General features: G+C 49.7%; 1 protein-coding gene across 4 annotated transcripts in view; it reads right to left on the bottom strand.

Moving 5' to 3' along the window:
* Positions 1-1380: 1380 nt before the first annotated feature.
* The window catches only part of LOC147026118 (uncharacterized), a 196829-nt gene continuing 180709 nt past the window's right edge, over positions 1381-17500 (bottom strand). For all 4 annotated transcript variants that reach the window (XM_085881179.1, XM_085881181.1, XM_085881178.1 and 1 more), the window contains one exon: positions 1381-4184. In XM_085881179.1, the coding sequence (XP_085737305.1) occupies positions 1396-4184 (2789 nt within the window). In that variant the 3' untranslated portion in view covers positions 1381-1395. The remainder of the gene's footprint in view (positions 4185-17500) is intronic.

Raw genomic sequence — 17500 nt, 5'->3', positions numbered from 1 at the left:
CTTGCCATGTATATGCAGAAAGCCCACGCGCAGGCAGTAACCATCTCCGATTTTGGAAATTCTTCCTAGAAAAAAAAGTTGATGTCTTAATATCACTGCGAATGGAAATCGCCTATGCCATTATCTCCGAAACTAGGCAAGCTGTTTGAATTTTGTTTGCGGGAATCAAGCCAGGCATTAGCACAGATAACTTATCGCAAACCTGATACATCACAATGACGTCATATTCGTTTTTATGACATCATCATTAAGAGGACGAGGATCTTAGCTCATTTGAGGTTGTTGACTGCACTCGACAATTGTGTTTGGCTACATCCATAATAATGCATCACAATAGCTGTGTGTGTGTGTGTGTGTGTGTGTGTGTGTGTGTGTGTGTGTGTGTGTGTGTGTGTGTGTGTGTGTGTGTGTGTGTGTGTATTCATTTCTTCCTTTTGCCATCAGTGCTGAGACCACATCAGTTCATGCTCTGTTACCTTAGCCTATACTACCTCAGACCACATCCCTATCCCTCCAAAATAAAATATGTAATATTAAAGTCATTGCAGTTTATGTCACTTGTATAATCCTTGCTGTCACATAACTCGCTCAACTCGGTTTACAAGTTCCTCAGAAAGCTGGACCAAAACCTGAGGGATATAATAATTCCATGTCTAAATTTGCCAAATGTTATATTAAAACATTACACAACGCCCTAAATTAAAGCACAATTAAAGAGAGAATGGTGGAATTTCTGAGAGTAATTCAAAGCCCTACATGCTCGTGTTATCTTGCTTGATTCATAATGAAGGATAACTGGTCGGATGAATTTGACGGAGCATGTAAAAGTATTTATTACAAACACTTTCACATCCCCATGTTGGACTAATCATGGGCTGAGGTGGTTGGTGGAAGGTCAGCCAAAAGACAGGTTGAAGTGAACTACAATGGGAAGTAGATTTTAGTGACGACCTGATTTTACATTTTATAGTTTTGGCCAATGCGACTGGGACCCAGAATAACAAGGGTGAAGTGAATGCGGGAAAGGACTTGTAGTGAAGAATGAGGGTACAGATTGCATAATCACTGATGCGACATCCTGGGAAAAACAACATTTTCTGTCCGGCTACCCTAATTTCGGCAATCTGGCCTGTATGATAGGCAATCCCATTTTTCCCATATATTGCAAGACAAACTGGAAGGGAAATCACAAAATTTTGATAACTTCAACAGGAGAGGAGGTGATAACTTTCAAAGTTTGGACTTTTTGGGTTGCCGAGCCTGAAAGTGCGTTGCCGCTACAAACCAAATCCTTTTATTCGGTGGAAGACGGAAAGTCAAAAACTATTATATGCTAATACAGACCCAATAATGTGACAAAAATAAGACCTCAATCACAATTTCAATCGATAGGACTCACCGTGGAGAACTGGATCTGCTGGAAATTATGAAATTATGCAAGTCGGTGTTCTCAGCTCGGCTTGGCGGTAGTCCACTGTCCATCGTGCTGGACACGCTGGAGTCAGGGCTCACAAGGCAGGGGTTTTCGTTGAAACCCTCTTGATCAGTGCTCTCACGATGGCACTCAAAATCTCCCTGAGAGAGTGTGCCTTGACTCTGTCGAGGTGATAATATGTCTGAAATCTCATCATCATCATTTGCCATTTCGAGGAATGCTTCAGCATCGGTGTTGGGATTACAATCAAAGATACTACCCTCTATTTCCCCTGCAAAGCCCTCTACAATGTCCTCCTCTAACCTCATGAGTGGTGTTGAAACTTGCAGCTGTTTTCCTCTCACCCTAGTAACCCCACTCCTCTCTTGCTTTGATCCATCTTGCACACGACGTGCAATTACATCCTGATCGTCTCTGAAGTTTGTTGTTTCAACTGCCCGATTATTTGAAAAGACTCCATTGATGCCGTCATTGAACCCGTCCATCAACATTTCCTGGTGTTGGCTAGAATTCCCAGCATCTCTAGCTATTGCACTTGGACAAGGTGTCGGTGAATCTTCTATCTTGTTGAGAAAGTGAACCGGTGGACAATGATAGGATCCCGATACTTGCAGGGGGCTATTAGGACTATCTCTACTGCCATCCTCTTCATTCAAGCATAGTGAGCTCCCATCGCTGTCCTCCTGGATATCCTGCACGTAAAGCTGGCAATCTTCATCGGTGAAGTTCTCACTTTCACAGGTCAATCCTCTTTGTGCTTCTTGCGTCAACACTACCTCATTCATTTCAGCAACTTCTCCGCTGCAATGCTCTTTCGAAATGTGCACCTTTTTGTGGACATTTCCCTCGTCTATTGCTTTACAAACAAAGCTATTAACCGTCACAAAGTCCTGCACTTCATTCCTCCTGAATTGTTTCTCTTTTCTCACATGTTTCTTAAAAGTACGAGGTTTTTCTGGTGCGCAAAGAATTGTTTCGCGTGACTCGTTGTTGTTGAAATAGTCTGCAGTGCAACCCGTAGCATCAGTTATGTTGCAGTCGCAGTCTTTATTTTTTTGATTCCCATCAATGTCTGCATTTACTAAGGAGCAAGAATCTTTTTCGGCAGGTTCAAAATGGTACAACGTGCGAGTTATTTCAGGCCTTCTCTGATGGTGAATGGGTTGTGTGCGAGAAAAACCATGATAATTTATTCCGTTCGATGTACTGAAGGTTCCATGCATCAATTTTTCTGTTACTTCACGCTGTGCTGTTGTTGCATTTGGTGCATTTTCAAGCCCATTGCTCAGAGCGTTTTGGTGCCCACCATGGCTCGTCACGCGCTGATCACCTGCTGTGTCAAAGTCATGCTTCATGCTTGTTTTGCTTTTGGAAGGTTCGACAGATTTTGACCGGATTTTAAGGTGATGTGCCTTGTGGTCTTTTCGCGCATGGCCACCTTCATTATTGCGACATACACAACCCTTTCTACGTGACAGCCTCTTCACAACATCCCCATTGTTCTGTGTCCTCTGCCAGCTCTGCAACCAGGATGGCATTTCCTCAACTCCCTGCCCAGATACGTGACCTGCCTCATCCACCAATATATCTTCATCGCTGTGTGGTCGTACAGGCCCAATCCATTGTTCCCTAAGGTCCCTGCTTGTCCAAGGCTTTTCAGTTGTTTCTTCCCTATGGCACACAGCTTCGTCTGCACTTGACACCTTCGAGGACAACGCCCTTGCCCGCCGTCTACTCGCATGCGTCCGGGATCGGATGCGACTTCCACTACTAGCCAGACGTCTGTTTGTTGCTCGTGTTTTGTCCCTGCTGCGCATTGCTGGAACAACTGTAGAAGTACCGGCATCACGGCTAGTCGCTTGGCTGGTCACATGTTCCAAAAGCGCCGTATGCCGAAGAAGATTCTGAACAGTAAGTTCTGGATTGATGCGACGGATAATTTGATGTTCGAGGTGTCGTGGCAGATTCTCCTGCGATTCCTCATCCCGTACAGGCCATTCTATTGGTGGAAACTGAGCAGAAAACGTAGCATGCTCTTTGCGTGGAATTTTCTCTTTGCGTTGAGAGCTACGCCGAAATAAACGCAAGCCAAAAACTTTGCTAATCTTGTCCCCTTCACGTTCTCTTTCGGCCTTACTGAGGATGAGATCATGGTTTTTGTCCTTGCAGCCGCTGCCGCTCGATGCGGGGCTATCCTTTTCATCACTTTTTTTGTTCTTTTCGGCAAGCATTGGTAAAGCTCCTATCAACTGTCGTCGTTTGCTTTCACTAATCACTCCCTTCCCTTTCCGACGTCCACTTTCAGCTCGCATGCCATTTACACCATTTGTTGTTAAATCTTTGGCATTTACTTTCTCAACCTTCTTCGATTTCTCTTCAGTTGTGCACTTTGTTTGTGCCTTTTCATTGTGAACATCCATCGGAAGGCCACCATCTTTATCCTCAACCTTCGCCTCACCTGATACATTACCTTCAGCGTGGAAACACTGGCAAGACAGGCAGTGTGCACCAAATGGACTTTGCCAGCAATCGTTATTCTCATTGCTTGGAGTCAAGACGGGGAAGCAAGTTTCTGGACTGTCACGTTCTGAGCGTACCCATTTTTTGTCATCACGAATGAGCGAAGATGTGACATAGTACGTCTGTGGGGTGACAATGAAATATCCTTCACCTGTGTGGTAGATCTTGCGTTCTTTAATAAGAGAGCCAAGGGTACTGTGCAGAACTTCTTGGTTTGGCGTAGGGACTCCTGCAACATCAAACAAAGAAATGAGCAATTAATACACAGCATTGTTGTTGTTGTTCAATGGTCTGTTTCTATACAGATTAATATTTTGGTTAATCGATGTTATTTTAGAAAAACAATTATTCAAAGTTGTATTTTTCATCAAAGTGAGCAATTATACATTGCACGGCAAAGAAACATCTGCCAGCGTTCCGAGACTACAAGGAGCGCCTGAATGAAACAGGAATACATTCAAGTGAAGGTGATTATGAGGGTATCTGATAGGGATGGTTCGGGGAAAATAAAATATGCAGAAGAGCTTTTCCGCAGACTTGACAGTGGCAGGACCAGAAGCCACAAGCCTGAGAGTAAAGAGGGGAGAGTTCGAATGGTAGTAATGCAGGGGTCTTTCACTCAGAGAGGAGTTAATAGCCTCGTGTTGGCTTAGTGGTTCGGGTGGCTGGCTTGGAATCTTATGGTCCTGAGTTCAAGCCTCGGCCACTGAATTACCACCAGGAGGTTGACTCAGCCTATCATCCTTCCAAGGTCAGCAACATGAGTACCAGTGTACTGGTATAGGGGCACAGCATCAGCAGCATAGTTGCACCCCACCAAAATGATAGACAAGCCGGTAGGTGGCGATGGGTCGCCGAGCATGGAAACTATAAGATATAGAGCAAAATGGATGTCATATAGCGGATAGGGAATCACCTTTAGATTATGCATATCAAATCTCATCCAGTTCCATCTACTGATAACTACTCGGTATCCATTTGAATGAAAAGTACCGAAAATGCGGTTTGAAATCGGAAATCCCCAAAGTTTGAGGGGGTGCTGTGAGTGAACAAAGATCTAAATCGAAAATCCGGCTGGATCGTTTGTGCACAAAGTATTCCAGACGATTAGTGTGAATTTTCATGACCATCCGACCATAACCCTAGGAGGAGTAGCATTTGGCGCGAAGGCACCTTCAGCTCTCACATATTATCGATTTTTGCATTAATTGACTTTTGACCCCTGACCTAAGCGAAATCGGTCAATATGTCCTGAGATAAAGTTATAGTACTCATCGAGTACCATGAACCTGCAAAGTTTCATTCGTATCGATGCACTCAACTGGTCGCGAGGGGCCTTCAATTTCCCCAATTTTAGTGCATACCCTAATTGTAGGGGGCGCTGCGGGTAAAGTATTCCATATATCACAAAAACCGGAATATATTTGATAGAGCATCACCTGTAGATCATTCGTGCCAAATTTCATAACCCTACGTGGGATAATGGCTTTCGGAATTGATTTCGCGTGAACGGTACCGATTTTGAAGGTTTTTCGGTTGTTGCTAGGGAACCAAAGCGTCCCTCGCAACCATCACAATTTCCAAATCACTAAGTCATAAGATGTACCTACCACCTGAGTTTGGTCAAAATCCGCCCACGTTTACTACTAATTATGCTGATGACAAATGAACAAACATCCAAACAAACATACAAACAAACAGATAGAATAACTGACAATAAGGGTCACCTATTTCGGCGACCCAATAGCTACCTGGCAGCCAAGCTGCTATACACAAGAATAAGTGGTTGGAATTGTCTCCCTGGAAAGGTAGTGGCAGCATAAACGCTATACTGTCGATAGGATTAAGCTGGAATTAGATATGTAACCGTATCAGAATGAAAAACAGATACAATTGATTGTGGTCCTGATTTCATGCAGCCATTTCACTACATACACTACTTCTATCTTTTTGAAAGATAAACCTATTTGGCTAATTGGTAAATAAATAACTTGTCCCTCAGCAGGCATTTATCAGGTGAACCTAATGGGCAGTTAAAAAGCACCTTCTCAAATCTATTTTAAGAAATATAGATTCCATTTGATATTCCCAGCTTTTAGTCATGACTCTGTGATGTTTATTTAAATATCATGTTCGATGTTGATTTGTTTTTGAAATCTCACCTGAAAGAAAGCAAATGCTCCCAACTGTCTTTGTCCTACATATACCATAATATATATCCAAGTTCTTCCATGAGTCTTAGATGCTGGAGCAAAAAGGATGTCCATCAGCCCTTTATGCAAATCAAAGAATAAATCACTAATTTTTAAGAGGATGTCGTCTCTCAAGGCAGCAGTGAGGGGTGAGAGTTGGAGGGCAGGAGGAGGGAAATGGAGATGTTTCGATAAAAAAATACTTTTGATTATTTTTGGGGAACACTGTTAGTTGCCCTTCACATCCGAAGAAGGTCCGTTAATACTTTATATGAAACGAGCCAACCACCTGGTCAATTTTTTTTATGGTGCAACAGCTGCTGCCCAGCCAGAAACCACACTTTGAGACTGGTGCCAAGGAGCCTCCAAGAATAATGGACCACTTGCTACCCGCAGTCCAAGAACGAACTTGTAATTTGGCCAATGTGCCGGTGATTAACGAGCCAACTCTTTGCGGAGGACACCATGCGATCTTTAACATCTAACAACTAATGCCAGCAGAAGGGACACCCAGTTTAATGTCCATCCAACGGGTGTTCACATCGATTCCTCTCCTTGTGACAGTTTATAGCTGGGTCAAGATTCGAATCTAGGCCAGACAGCACAAAGGCAAGGAAGAACACTAACAAATTTATATTCTTGTAAGAGACATGATTCACCATCATGAAAGTGTCCTTCATTTAAAATCCCTTTCTTCTCTACTATGCAAATCTCACTTTTGACCTAATAACTCAAAACTAACCTTTAGGTCCATTTTCACCCTACTTGCCTTTGGAACTGGAATAACTGCACAAATATCAACGAGTGTAATCTTTGGACTGCATTTTAAAACCTTTTGTAGGTAAAGCCAACAAACAAATGGTGACAGAATTCCCTGGATAGCATAATCTATCAAAGCTAGAAAATTATAGTAATTAGCAGTGTGAATTGCCGAGGCTTGATTACTCGTTTTGCCGATTAATTTGGAAAGGCAAATCCGATTTTGACACAATTTCAATTAATGATTCACTGGGATGTGTGGCAATGAAATGAGATGCTGCAATTACGTATTGAAGAGACACTGGCAATTTGAAAGAGACCCAGCTTTTGGGTGGTTTATTGCACGTAACTTTAAAACGGGCGATCTGATCCCAACATGAAATATTCCGATTTCTCATCGACAGCCAAACAGACAATTGGGTGATAAACACATATCATAGACATGCCAGTGCAGATATACTTGCAATAAGTATAAAGTAATTAAATAAGCCAACATGTGTTCACACAAATAGGCTGGCTAGCGGTACACACACTCACCTCAACGCTGTCAAGCCTGGGTTTGAATCTCGGCCCAGCTATAAACTGTCATCTGTGCAGGATGGCAAGGGTGTGGGGGGGGGGGGTGGCGAGCGTGCATGTGGGTGCACGCACACCAGTTTCACTGGCTGGGTGATTCATCAATGTGTGTGCAATCCCTCGAATCGGTGTTAAACAGGCACCCCGTCTGCTGGTATTAGTCGATGGGCGTTAAAGATCTTAGTGAAGAAGTGGTCTTCGCGAAGAGTATGTGAGTTATTGTCAGAACCATGGCCAAATTACAAAAATACTGCCCGAATCTTAGTCAAATGTCAGGCCTGGACAGCCAGTTCATCAAATACTTGGTCCAAGCTTCCCCCGGTCAAGCCAGCAAGAACGTGGGAATAATTGTGGTCGTCAAAGAATTAAAAGAAGTGCTCAAACGAATGAATACATACTGTACGTACATACATACATACATTTGTAGTCGTTAGACCTGTCACAAATGCCTACTCTAAATCTGACAAGTTCCTGGGCCTGTTTGTGCTCCAAACAAGTTACTGGGCCTCTTTGCCACGTTACCGTGCTCCATTGGTAGGCCCGGGTCAACCTGTCCTACAACAGACAATTCTAACTCCTTCAATGAGTGATCAAATTATTGAAATCACCTTGAGACCAAGTGGATTTATAATTTGTATTGACTACAAAAAGCGTGGAAATAAAAATGAAGAAGCAATACAATCTATCTGATCCCAAAATCCATATGTGCCCCCAAGTCATTGAACATGCCCTCGAGTTAACGGATGGAGGGCAGATCCTTAATTATCTCAGCACTTTATGGGCCCTATTATTTTGGGTAATTAAATGTATATTAGATATGTGTTGCTTTTATGCATAGTTTGTATGTGTAGTGTATATTTTTATGTGTAGTGTATATTTTTATGTGTAGTGCCAAAGCAGAGGGCGGATTCAGGGAGTTTCCCGAACCAAACGCCACGGGAGGCTATGCTGTGCTTATCGGGCTGTCCTGCTGCACCACACCACCATCCAGCCAGGTCATGGGGTGCAAAAAAAAAAGTCTCACTTCCCCCAACAAGACAATTCTCCACATATGTGTGCATGTCCAGAAATCATAGAAGAAGAAAAAAAAAACCGCTGAGCCAATCTCCACCAAATTTCATACCCAGGGTCAGATCATGGGCACAACGCCTCCCCCCACCCCCAAACACCCTGATAAGGCAATTCGCTGTATGCATGTGTGTTCATATATTTGAAAGTCAATAAAATGACCAAAAAACAAGGAAATTAGGCCATTTGGCCCATCATTGCCATGGTGCACTCTCAGGTTAAATTTTGCTACATCTTGAAGCATCAATCTTCTTGATGGTTTACTAAAGTCTAAATGACCCCATCTTGATCGGGTGACCCAACATGTTGCTTGAATGTATGTACAGTGTACAGTATATATATACATATATATATATATATATATATATATATATATATATATATATATATATATATATATATATATATATATATTGTTGCTGATTCGCGCCCGCCGGCGTGCGAACGGCCACGTAACTCGAATCGCGGCACGTCGCCCACCGGACGGACAATCCAGTCGTGACCCTCTCGGACTAACGCCGGGAACCAGTCACGGGTGGACCTTTCGGTCTCACCGCGATCGAGCCAATCGGCCCCCGCGTGGGATAGGGTTGCTCGCCAAATTCGACCTACCTAAGTACCCACACGGAGGGTAGACCGGGCGATCGGTCCCTCGGTTCCCGAATCCCTCAAATAATCCCATTCCGCAGTTCCCCGAATCCGACGCGAGCACCCCCTCAACCGCCTTCACCGCCGCCGCCTCTCCACAGCTCCGTCCTCTTCACTCCGACTCCGCGAACTCCCAACTGCGAACTGCCAACTGCACTCCTCTGACGAACGCAGTCGTTTTTATAAGCCCCGTGGCTTCGCTCTTTCATCTTTGACCCTCTGCCTCCGACCTTTCACCTCGCTCCCCATTGGCCCGAGGAAAAGTGGGCGTGAATGCTTTTTGATCCATGAATTTGCATATAGCGACCGCCCTCCAACGCCCTGGAGGCGGGGCCAAATCTCCCCTCGCTCACCGATTGGACGGAACAAAAGTGGGCGTGAGTCGTTTTTGATCCGTTTTTCTGCGGAAAGTCCGTGATGTTTTTGAACACGCTGCTCGGTGCGTGCTCCGCACGAGTCCAGCCGCGGTGCCCACGAGTAGCGCGAGATGACGGTGATGCGATGGTGGCGAGTTGTGACAGTAAAGGTCGTGGCGGTTGTGGTGAAGCGGCGTTGTGGTTGGTGGTTGTTGCTGTGAAGCGGCGTTGTGGTTGGTGGTTGTTGTTGTGATGGCTGTTGAGACGTGGTTGGTGGTGGTAATAATGGCGGCTGGTCCAAAATAAAGATAGTAAAAGAAAAACGGCTATCCTGAAGAGTCGCAGCCCTCATGAATGACATTTATTCCCTCGAGACAACGGGTTTGGGCCTAACTACACATATACTTACCGAGATATCTCACCTAAGGGACCTGAATGGTGGTTTGCGAATTTGGTCAACCACAACACTACCCCCTCCCCTTTTTACAGACTCGTCCCGAGTCGTCAAATTTTCGTGTGCCAGCATGTGTAGTTTTCCCCTAGTACATTTTACCTACGGATCCCTGAGTGCGACATTCATGGTATTCGTGTCCAAAAATAAATAACCTAAGGGCTGAGTAACTACCTAAACAAACTCACTCACGTGGACGACTTAAATAAAATTGCCGGCGCTAAGACAAACATGCCGGGGGCGCACTCATATTTACAGTACATCTTAACGTTAACTTACAAATTTTACACTAAACCATGGCCCAGGATCACTGAACTCTGCAAAAAGAAAGCAGTTAGCAGGGAGCCAGGCTGCCCGCATGCAGTCTCTGACTCAAATAATGCAGGTGACAGGGAACGTGGCCGGCTGCTCACACGCAGTCCACGGCCTTCCCTTTTGAACTGAACGCAGTGAACCACAACGGTGCATGGGCTGCACAAACGTAGTCTCCGTGCCAGCTCAAGTGGCACACGCAATGAGCACAACGGATGGATGGATGAATGGATGGACGCAAACATGGTGCACGGGCCGCCACTGTAGCTGCCAACAGGGCAGTTCTTGCAGCTTGCAAACTGTTGCCTTGATCCTGGCGCACATGGCAATGAACAGGGGGGGGGGGGGCAAAGCAAAAATTGAACGGGGCTGGTGAACAGGGGCAGTGGGCATGGCATGACAAAGGCAGCAGGCAAACACAGCCCGCAGAAGAAGGCCACTGTAGGCAAACACAGCCGGCAGATGAACTGGCCGGCACAGGCCTTGAAGCACAACACGGCCAGCCGATGGCACAGGCCTTGCAGCAAAACAACAGCTGCCGATGAAGTTGGCCAGCCTTTGCCGTTCCGTGGAGGTTGGTGGAGGGAGTGCGGTGGTGCTGTCCACTTGGAAGGCGGGCTCGGACCTACCTACCTGTCTCCCTCCCAACCTATCGCCTTTGCCTGTCACTGTACATACCCACTCCCTTAATTTGTCAAACCCCAATTTAGCCCCAACTTATTTTTTTATTTTTATGTTTACTTCCCCACTATAAATCGTCCCCTAACCCCCTTTATCGTCCTTGTTCGGCTAACCTATTCTGTCACCTAGCCTACTCCCAACCCCTACGTTCCCTTCCCGGAGGGGAACAAGGGAGAGCTAGCGTCCTGTGTCGAGGCCCAACGAAGCCTCAGAATGGCCTCCCCAGAGTTCGGCGATCTATAACCAAAGTGGGTCCAGCGGCCCACAACTACAGCGAGGGGATGGATGGTGCGGAGGGGTACATCTCCGAATCTACCCTAACCATTTAACTGTTAAACTACCCCGGGGCTTTCAACAAGCGCCTCTCGCTTAAACTATTGGTTCGAACAACCCAGATTCCCGTCGCCTGTGTTGGTGTCCTCACAATTTCGGGCCTCGCCCCCCCAATTTTCTCTCCGTGCCCTCACACGGTCTCCTGGCTGGGACACGTGGCTCCCTTTGGCAGGCACGACCCTCTGCCGAATCTCCCGCTATGGCACCCCCGGGCACTACACTGCCTCCGAGCCTACCAGCTCCCTAACACTGGGGAGTGCCCCCCATGGCACCTCCCCTGAAACGCACACGTGGCAGGCTGGCTTCCCGGGCCCCTTTCCGAGGGTCACCCATGCCCACAACACTGCCCACGCGGCTAATGGCGCCCCGGGCCCCCGCACCAAGCAGGCGCACCCGTGCCCACTACTCTATCCCGGCCCCCCATGGGCCCATGGCCTACCGCGGCCGACTAGCCTGGTGCCCGGGGTACCCACTCAGCGATACTCACCTTTCGCAGCCACGCTCCCAAGCCCGTCAACAGGGCTCCTGCACCCCTCCAAATGGGTCTCGAGCCTACATTCCCACCAACAACAAAACGACCTCCATTTTTCAATTTGACTAACCCAGCTAACTCACTCTACACTGACCCCGGGGTCCCTTGGGCGGGAGTCACTCCTCCCCCCAATCACTCATCGCACCATGCATTCCCCATTTGCTCCATACACACAGACCCGCTGGCCTCACTCACTCAACATGTACACGTACTCACCTCACAACCCACAACTCTTCAACACACACACACCGCTGAACTCTGCCATCCTTCTATCTGCATCCCCTAACTAACTCGTGCTCCCACGTCATCCCTTACACTATAGCACGTTCCATTTAACACTACGTAGCTAAGCTACGTCCCCTCTACACATTCATAAGTCTGTCCATGTCCTCAAATAATCCCATTAATCAATTTCCCAGGGGGGAATTTCCTCCCTTCCTACTGGGCTCGTGAACTCGTTGCAAGGCTCTGAGAGCCCTGCGCCTCTGCGGGAGCGGCTGTTCCAGCACCGACTCCTCCGGCAAGACATATCCATGAGGGCGTAAGGTCGCCCTTGTAAGGCCTCAGGCGGTCCGCGTGGACGATCCGAGGGAGGGCTCGTGGTCCCATTTTAATTTTTAGGACCACGTCACTGACTTGCGCCAGGACGACCCCCGGGCCCTGCCAAGGTGAGGTGAGCTTCGGGCATCTGCCCTTCCTTCGCCGGGGGTTAAAGAACCAAATCTTCGCCCCCGGTGGGTATTTGCTCACCTGGCTCCGGTGGTCGTACCTGCGCTTCATCTTTATGCCCGCCTGTTGGAGCTGGTGTCGTGCGAAGGCGTGGACCTTCTCCAAGCCTTCCTCCAACCGACGGGTATAGCCCTCCCCCGGGGGCCTATCAAGCCGCTCAGGCGTTGGACCGCACAATAAATCGACGGGGCTTCTCAGCTCCCGTCCATACATCAACAGCGCCGGACTACATGCGGTAGACCCGTGCTGGGACGCGCGATAGGCCATCAGGAGGTACGGAAGGTGTTCGTCCCAGTCCTCCTGGTTAGTGGCGGTGAAGAGGGCCAACTGTTGGACCAGGGTCCTGTTGAACCTCTCCACCATGCCATCAGACTGTGGTCTCAGGGGCGTTGTCCGTGTTTTTCGAATTTCCAGGAGCCTGCACACCTCTTTTAGTAATTCACTCTCAAAATTTCGTCCCTGGTCCGTGTGCAGCTCCTGTGGAATCCCATACCGGCATGTAAATCCTTCTACGAAGGCCTTGGCCACAACCCCTGCTTCCTGGCTGGGAAGGGCAAAGGCTTCTGGCCATTTGGTGAAATAGTCCATAATTACGAGGACGTACTTATTACCCTGGCGAGTGGGGGGCAGTGGTCCCAAAATGTCCATGGCCACTCGCTCAAGGGGAGCCCCAACCTGATGTAGTTGGAGTGGGGCCCTCATCCTCTGTGGCGGTCCCTTTTTTGCAGTACAGGCGTCGCATGCTCGACACCAGTCCTGTACATCGCGCCCCATGTTAACCCAATAGAACCGCCGGCGGGCCCGAGATTTTGTTTTGGTCCTGCCCAAATGGCCGCCGGCGCGGGTACCATGCACCTGTTTCAAAATTTGGGTCTTAAACCCATCAGGGACTATCACCAGCCAAGAAGTTTGTTCAGAAGGAATCTCCACCCACTTGCAATATAAGATGTTGTCCCTCATTTCTAGGGTCCTCCACTGAGCCCAGTATGCCTTTGTTCGCGCCCCGAATGGGGCGATTTCCTCCCCACTGGGCCTCCTGTTTTCCTGGACCCATTTGTACACTGGCCCTAGCACGGGGTCTTCCCGCTGGGCCATGCTCCATGCCAATCCACCAAATTCCTCTCCCGCGGTTAGTGGCAAAGTTGGGCCTACCACCCGGGCCGCACAGACTGGGAGTTTCGGGGAGGCGTCTGCCAATTGGTCCCTCTCCTCATGTCTCGTGCAATCTCTGTCGTTTTCTCCCAGACAGGGGCGTCGAGAGTGCGCATCGGCATTCCCATGAGCCTTACCGGCTCTATGGACCACACTGAAATCGTACTGCTGCAATTTTTCCAACCACCTTGCAATTTGGCCTTTCGGTTCCTTGAACCGTAAGAGCCATTGCAAGGAGGAATGGTCAGTTCGAACCAAAAATTTCCTCCCGTACAAGTACGGGTGGAAATGGCTCACGGCAGACAGCATAGCCAATAGTTCCTTGCGAGTTACGCAATAATTTCGTTCGGGCCTACTCATGGCCCGACTGTAATACGCGATCACTCTTTCCACGCCCCCCTGTGTCTGAGACAAGACTGCTCCCAATCCTTCCTGGCTTGCATCCGTGTCCAGGGTATACATCCCGTCATCGGTGGGGTACGCTAAAACAGGTGTGGATGTCAAACACCCCTTTAATTTGAGGAAGGCCTCCTGGCACTCCTCCGTCCAATTAAATCTCAACCCCTTCTCCGTCAACCGGTGAAGGGGCCTGGCTATCTCCGCAAAGTTTGCCACGAAACGCCGGTAGTAGGAGCAAAGTCCCAAAAGCCCTGTACCTGTTTGACAGTTGTAGGTACGGGCCACTCCTCTACCGCTGTAATTTTTCCGGGGTCGGTCTTCACCCCCTCGCGGCCTATCACGTGTCCGAGATAGGCCACCTCTGTCGCGAACAAAGTGCATTTCTCTGGGCTCAATTTCAGCCCTGCCTGCCTGAGGTGCCCAAACACCTGGTCCAAATTGGCTATCTCCTGGGTGAATGTTTTAGCGTGTACCAGGACGTCATCCAGATACACCAGGCATGACTGCCACGGCATGCCGCCTAGTACACGCTCCATCAGTCTCTCAAAGGTGGCGGGGCGTTACACAAACCGAACGGCATCACAGTGAACTGATACAGTCCCTTCCCTGTGGAAAATGCCGTTTTCTCCTTCCCCGTCTTATCCATCTCCACCTGCCAATACCCACTCTTGAGGTCCAAAGTTGAGAACCATTTAGAGCCTGCAACGGCGTCGAGGGTATCGTCAATTCTAGGCAGGGGATAGGAGTCTTTGAGTGTCACGTTGTTCAGCTGGCGATAGTCCACACAGAAACGCGTGGTCCCATCCTTCTTTTTAACCAGCACAACTGGTGACATCCAAGGACTTCCCGAGGGCTCGATGACACCTGCATTGAGCATCTTTTCAACCTGCTCATCAGCCTCCTCTCTTTTGCTCCATGGGAGCCTTCGAGCAGGCTGACGGACAGGCCGGGCCCCATTGGTGTGGATCTGATGTTGCACCAGGCCCGTACATCCAATATCCTCGGGTGACAAGGAGAAGATCCCGATGTGTCGGTCGACCAGCTTGTATAAGGCCTCCCGCTGGGCATCCTCCAAATCTACACTACTCCGATTTACCATCTCACAAATGGGACCGGGCCAATTCCTAATCGAGTCTGGAGACTCCCTCTGGGGCCGGTCCGGCTCGACGTTATCGTCCCTCAGCTCTGCGACCTCTTTTACTGGGGTGCAATCTGCCACCTTCGTGCCCTTCCTGATAGTGCGTGGTTCCGTGCTAACATTTATCACCCGCACGGGCGCTATTGGCCCGTCGGTACTTACCAGGGTGCGGCCCACGACTAAGCCCGGGGTTGATGGCCCTGCCGGTAGTTCCGCCAGGCCGCAGGGGCCCTGCCACGTTGGGGTTGCTCGCCACCGGGCCGGGACCACCGCCTCGGCACCCGGGGGAATGACCACGGAGTCAGGAGCCTCCAGCTCCACCCTCTCATCCGTGCTCACGCCCCCTAACGGCAACTCCTCACCACCCAACTGCATGACCCCCCGGCCCAAGTCGATCTTACAACCACCGGCCATCAGCACATCCAACCCTATTAGACATGGGTCGTACACCTCTGCCACCCAAACCTCTATCTTGGTTTTCACAGTGCCCAATTTAAACGACACGAAACCACGTCCTATGATAGGGGCCGTTGCCCCGGTAGCTAGCTGCAAACTATGGTTTTGCAGACGGTGGATCTCATCCCAACCGTCTACACTCTAATCAAGGACCACAGGGCTGATGATCGTGGCGCTTGCTCCTGTGTCCACAACGGCGTCTACCCCTACGCCGGCAATCTTGCACCGAATTGTTAAGCTACCTTTGCCAATTTGGCCACAACTGATGACCTGTCGCAGTTCTGAGGGCTCTTCTCCGTCTGAGTCTGCCGAACACGGCCCTACATGTTCGGCACTTCTTAGTTTCCCGGGGACTGGTGGGGGGGGTGATGGTTGGGCCTGGCTATCCCTATTGACCCGGGGCGGAGTTGGTGGTCTAGGGGGCCGTGGCTCTTCTCTTCGCGGGGGCCTTTCCCTGCACGGGGCGTTGCACCTCCGCTGCAGGTGGTTCCCTGAGCCACAATTATAACACCTCTTCTGGTAAGGTGTTTGCCTCCAGTACGCCGAATTATACCCCCCTCCATTCCGAATTGGGGTACCCCCCGATGGCCCATCTCCCGCCCTTCCCGGGCCCGACCGCCTCTCCCCAGGTCTCCCGAACCGGCGGTCGAACATGCCCTGCACCATCCTTTCCATTCGCGCTTGGTCGCCCAGGGTTGCCCCGGCTCCCAGCGCACTGTCGTGCACGGGGTCCACCTGTCGGACTGCCACCGCGTGGCGCCCAGCCCCTCCCAATGGCGTTCTGGCTGCCTCCCAGCAGGCAGCAGTATCAGTCGCCTTCTGGAGGTTGTCCGGGCGCCATACGGTGAGCAATGCTCCGACATCGGTGCCCCCTATTGCTCGAAGGAAATGGTCCAGGGCAATCTCCTCCCGGTACTCCGGTGGCATGTTGGTGTGCGCGATCCCCACCAAGCGGCGAATGTCATGTGCCAATTCTCCCAGTGATTCCTGGGGACGTCGTTTGCGCCCGTTGAGCTGAGCTTTAACAAGCTCGCTCTGCTGGTCCATGCCAAATCGTTTTTTTAGGGCCGAATGGAGATCCTCCAGGGTCGCCCCCTCACTGGGTACCGTGGTCAGGACTTCCAAAGCCACGCCACGCAGGGCCGCTGTGAGTTGTGCCACACCCTGCACCTCGTTCCAGCCATTGCCTCTGGCAACACACTGGAACTGGGCCATATATGCCCTCAAGTCCGTCTTGCCATCGTACGGGGGTAGCGGCACCCTCGGTTCTTTCGAGGTCTCCTCCCGTTCCCCAGGGACTCCGAGAGGAGTGTACCTCCACAGTCCCAACGGTGCCTCACTCCCGCAGGGTCCGAGCCATTTGCCTGGGGGCTCCACCACCCTTGTCCGCGTCTGTCCGTGCCCCGCGTCGTCCCGCTTACTCTCCCAAGCCATTGGACTCGCACTCTGCACACCCCCCGGAACAGTCATTCTGGGTACCCCCATTAGGCCAAAAGACCCCGCGGCCTCTACCCTCCCCAAGCTTGGCATGCTCACCCCCTCACGGTGGTCTTAAAGGTGCTCCACAACTCTTCAGGACCCCCCAAAGCACCCAGACCCCCCCAAGTGTCCACTCAGCCTGTTCGCAAACTCCTCAGCTACTCTCTCATCCCTGAGCTTGGCAACATCCAGCCTAGGCTGGGATGGTACCATTCTCCAGGATTTAAGGTGCAGCTTTAGAGTTGCTACAACAAGCCTGTGGTCAGTTTTGAGGAACTGAGCAC

Source organism: Eptatretus burgeri, chromosome 5, assembly GCF_056783735.1.
Source record: "Eptatretus burgeri isolate ZD-2024b chromosome 5, Ebu_testis_v1, whole genome shotgun sequence".
Taxonomy (NCBI): domain Eukaryota; kingdom Metazoa; phylum Chordata; class Myxini; order Myxiniformes; family Myxinidae; genus Eptatretus; species Eptatretus burgeri.
Note: the sequence above shows the minus strand (reverse complement) of the source record. Positions and strands in the feature narration are given on the sequence as shown.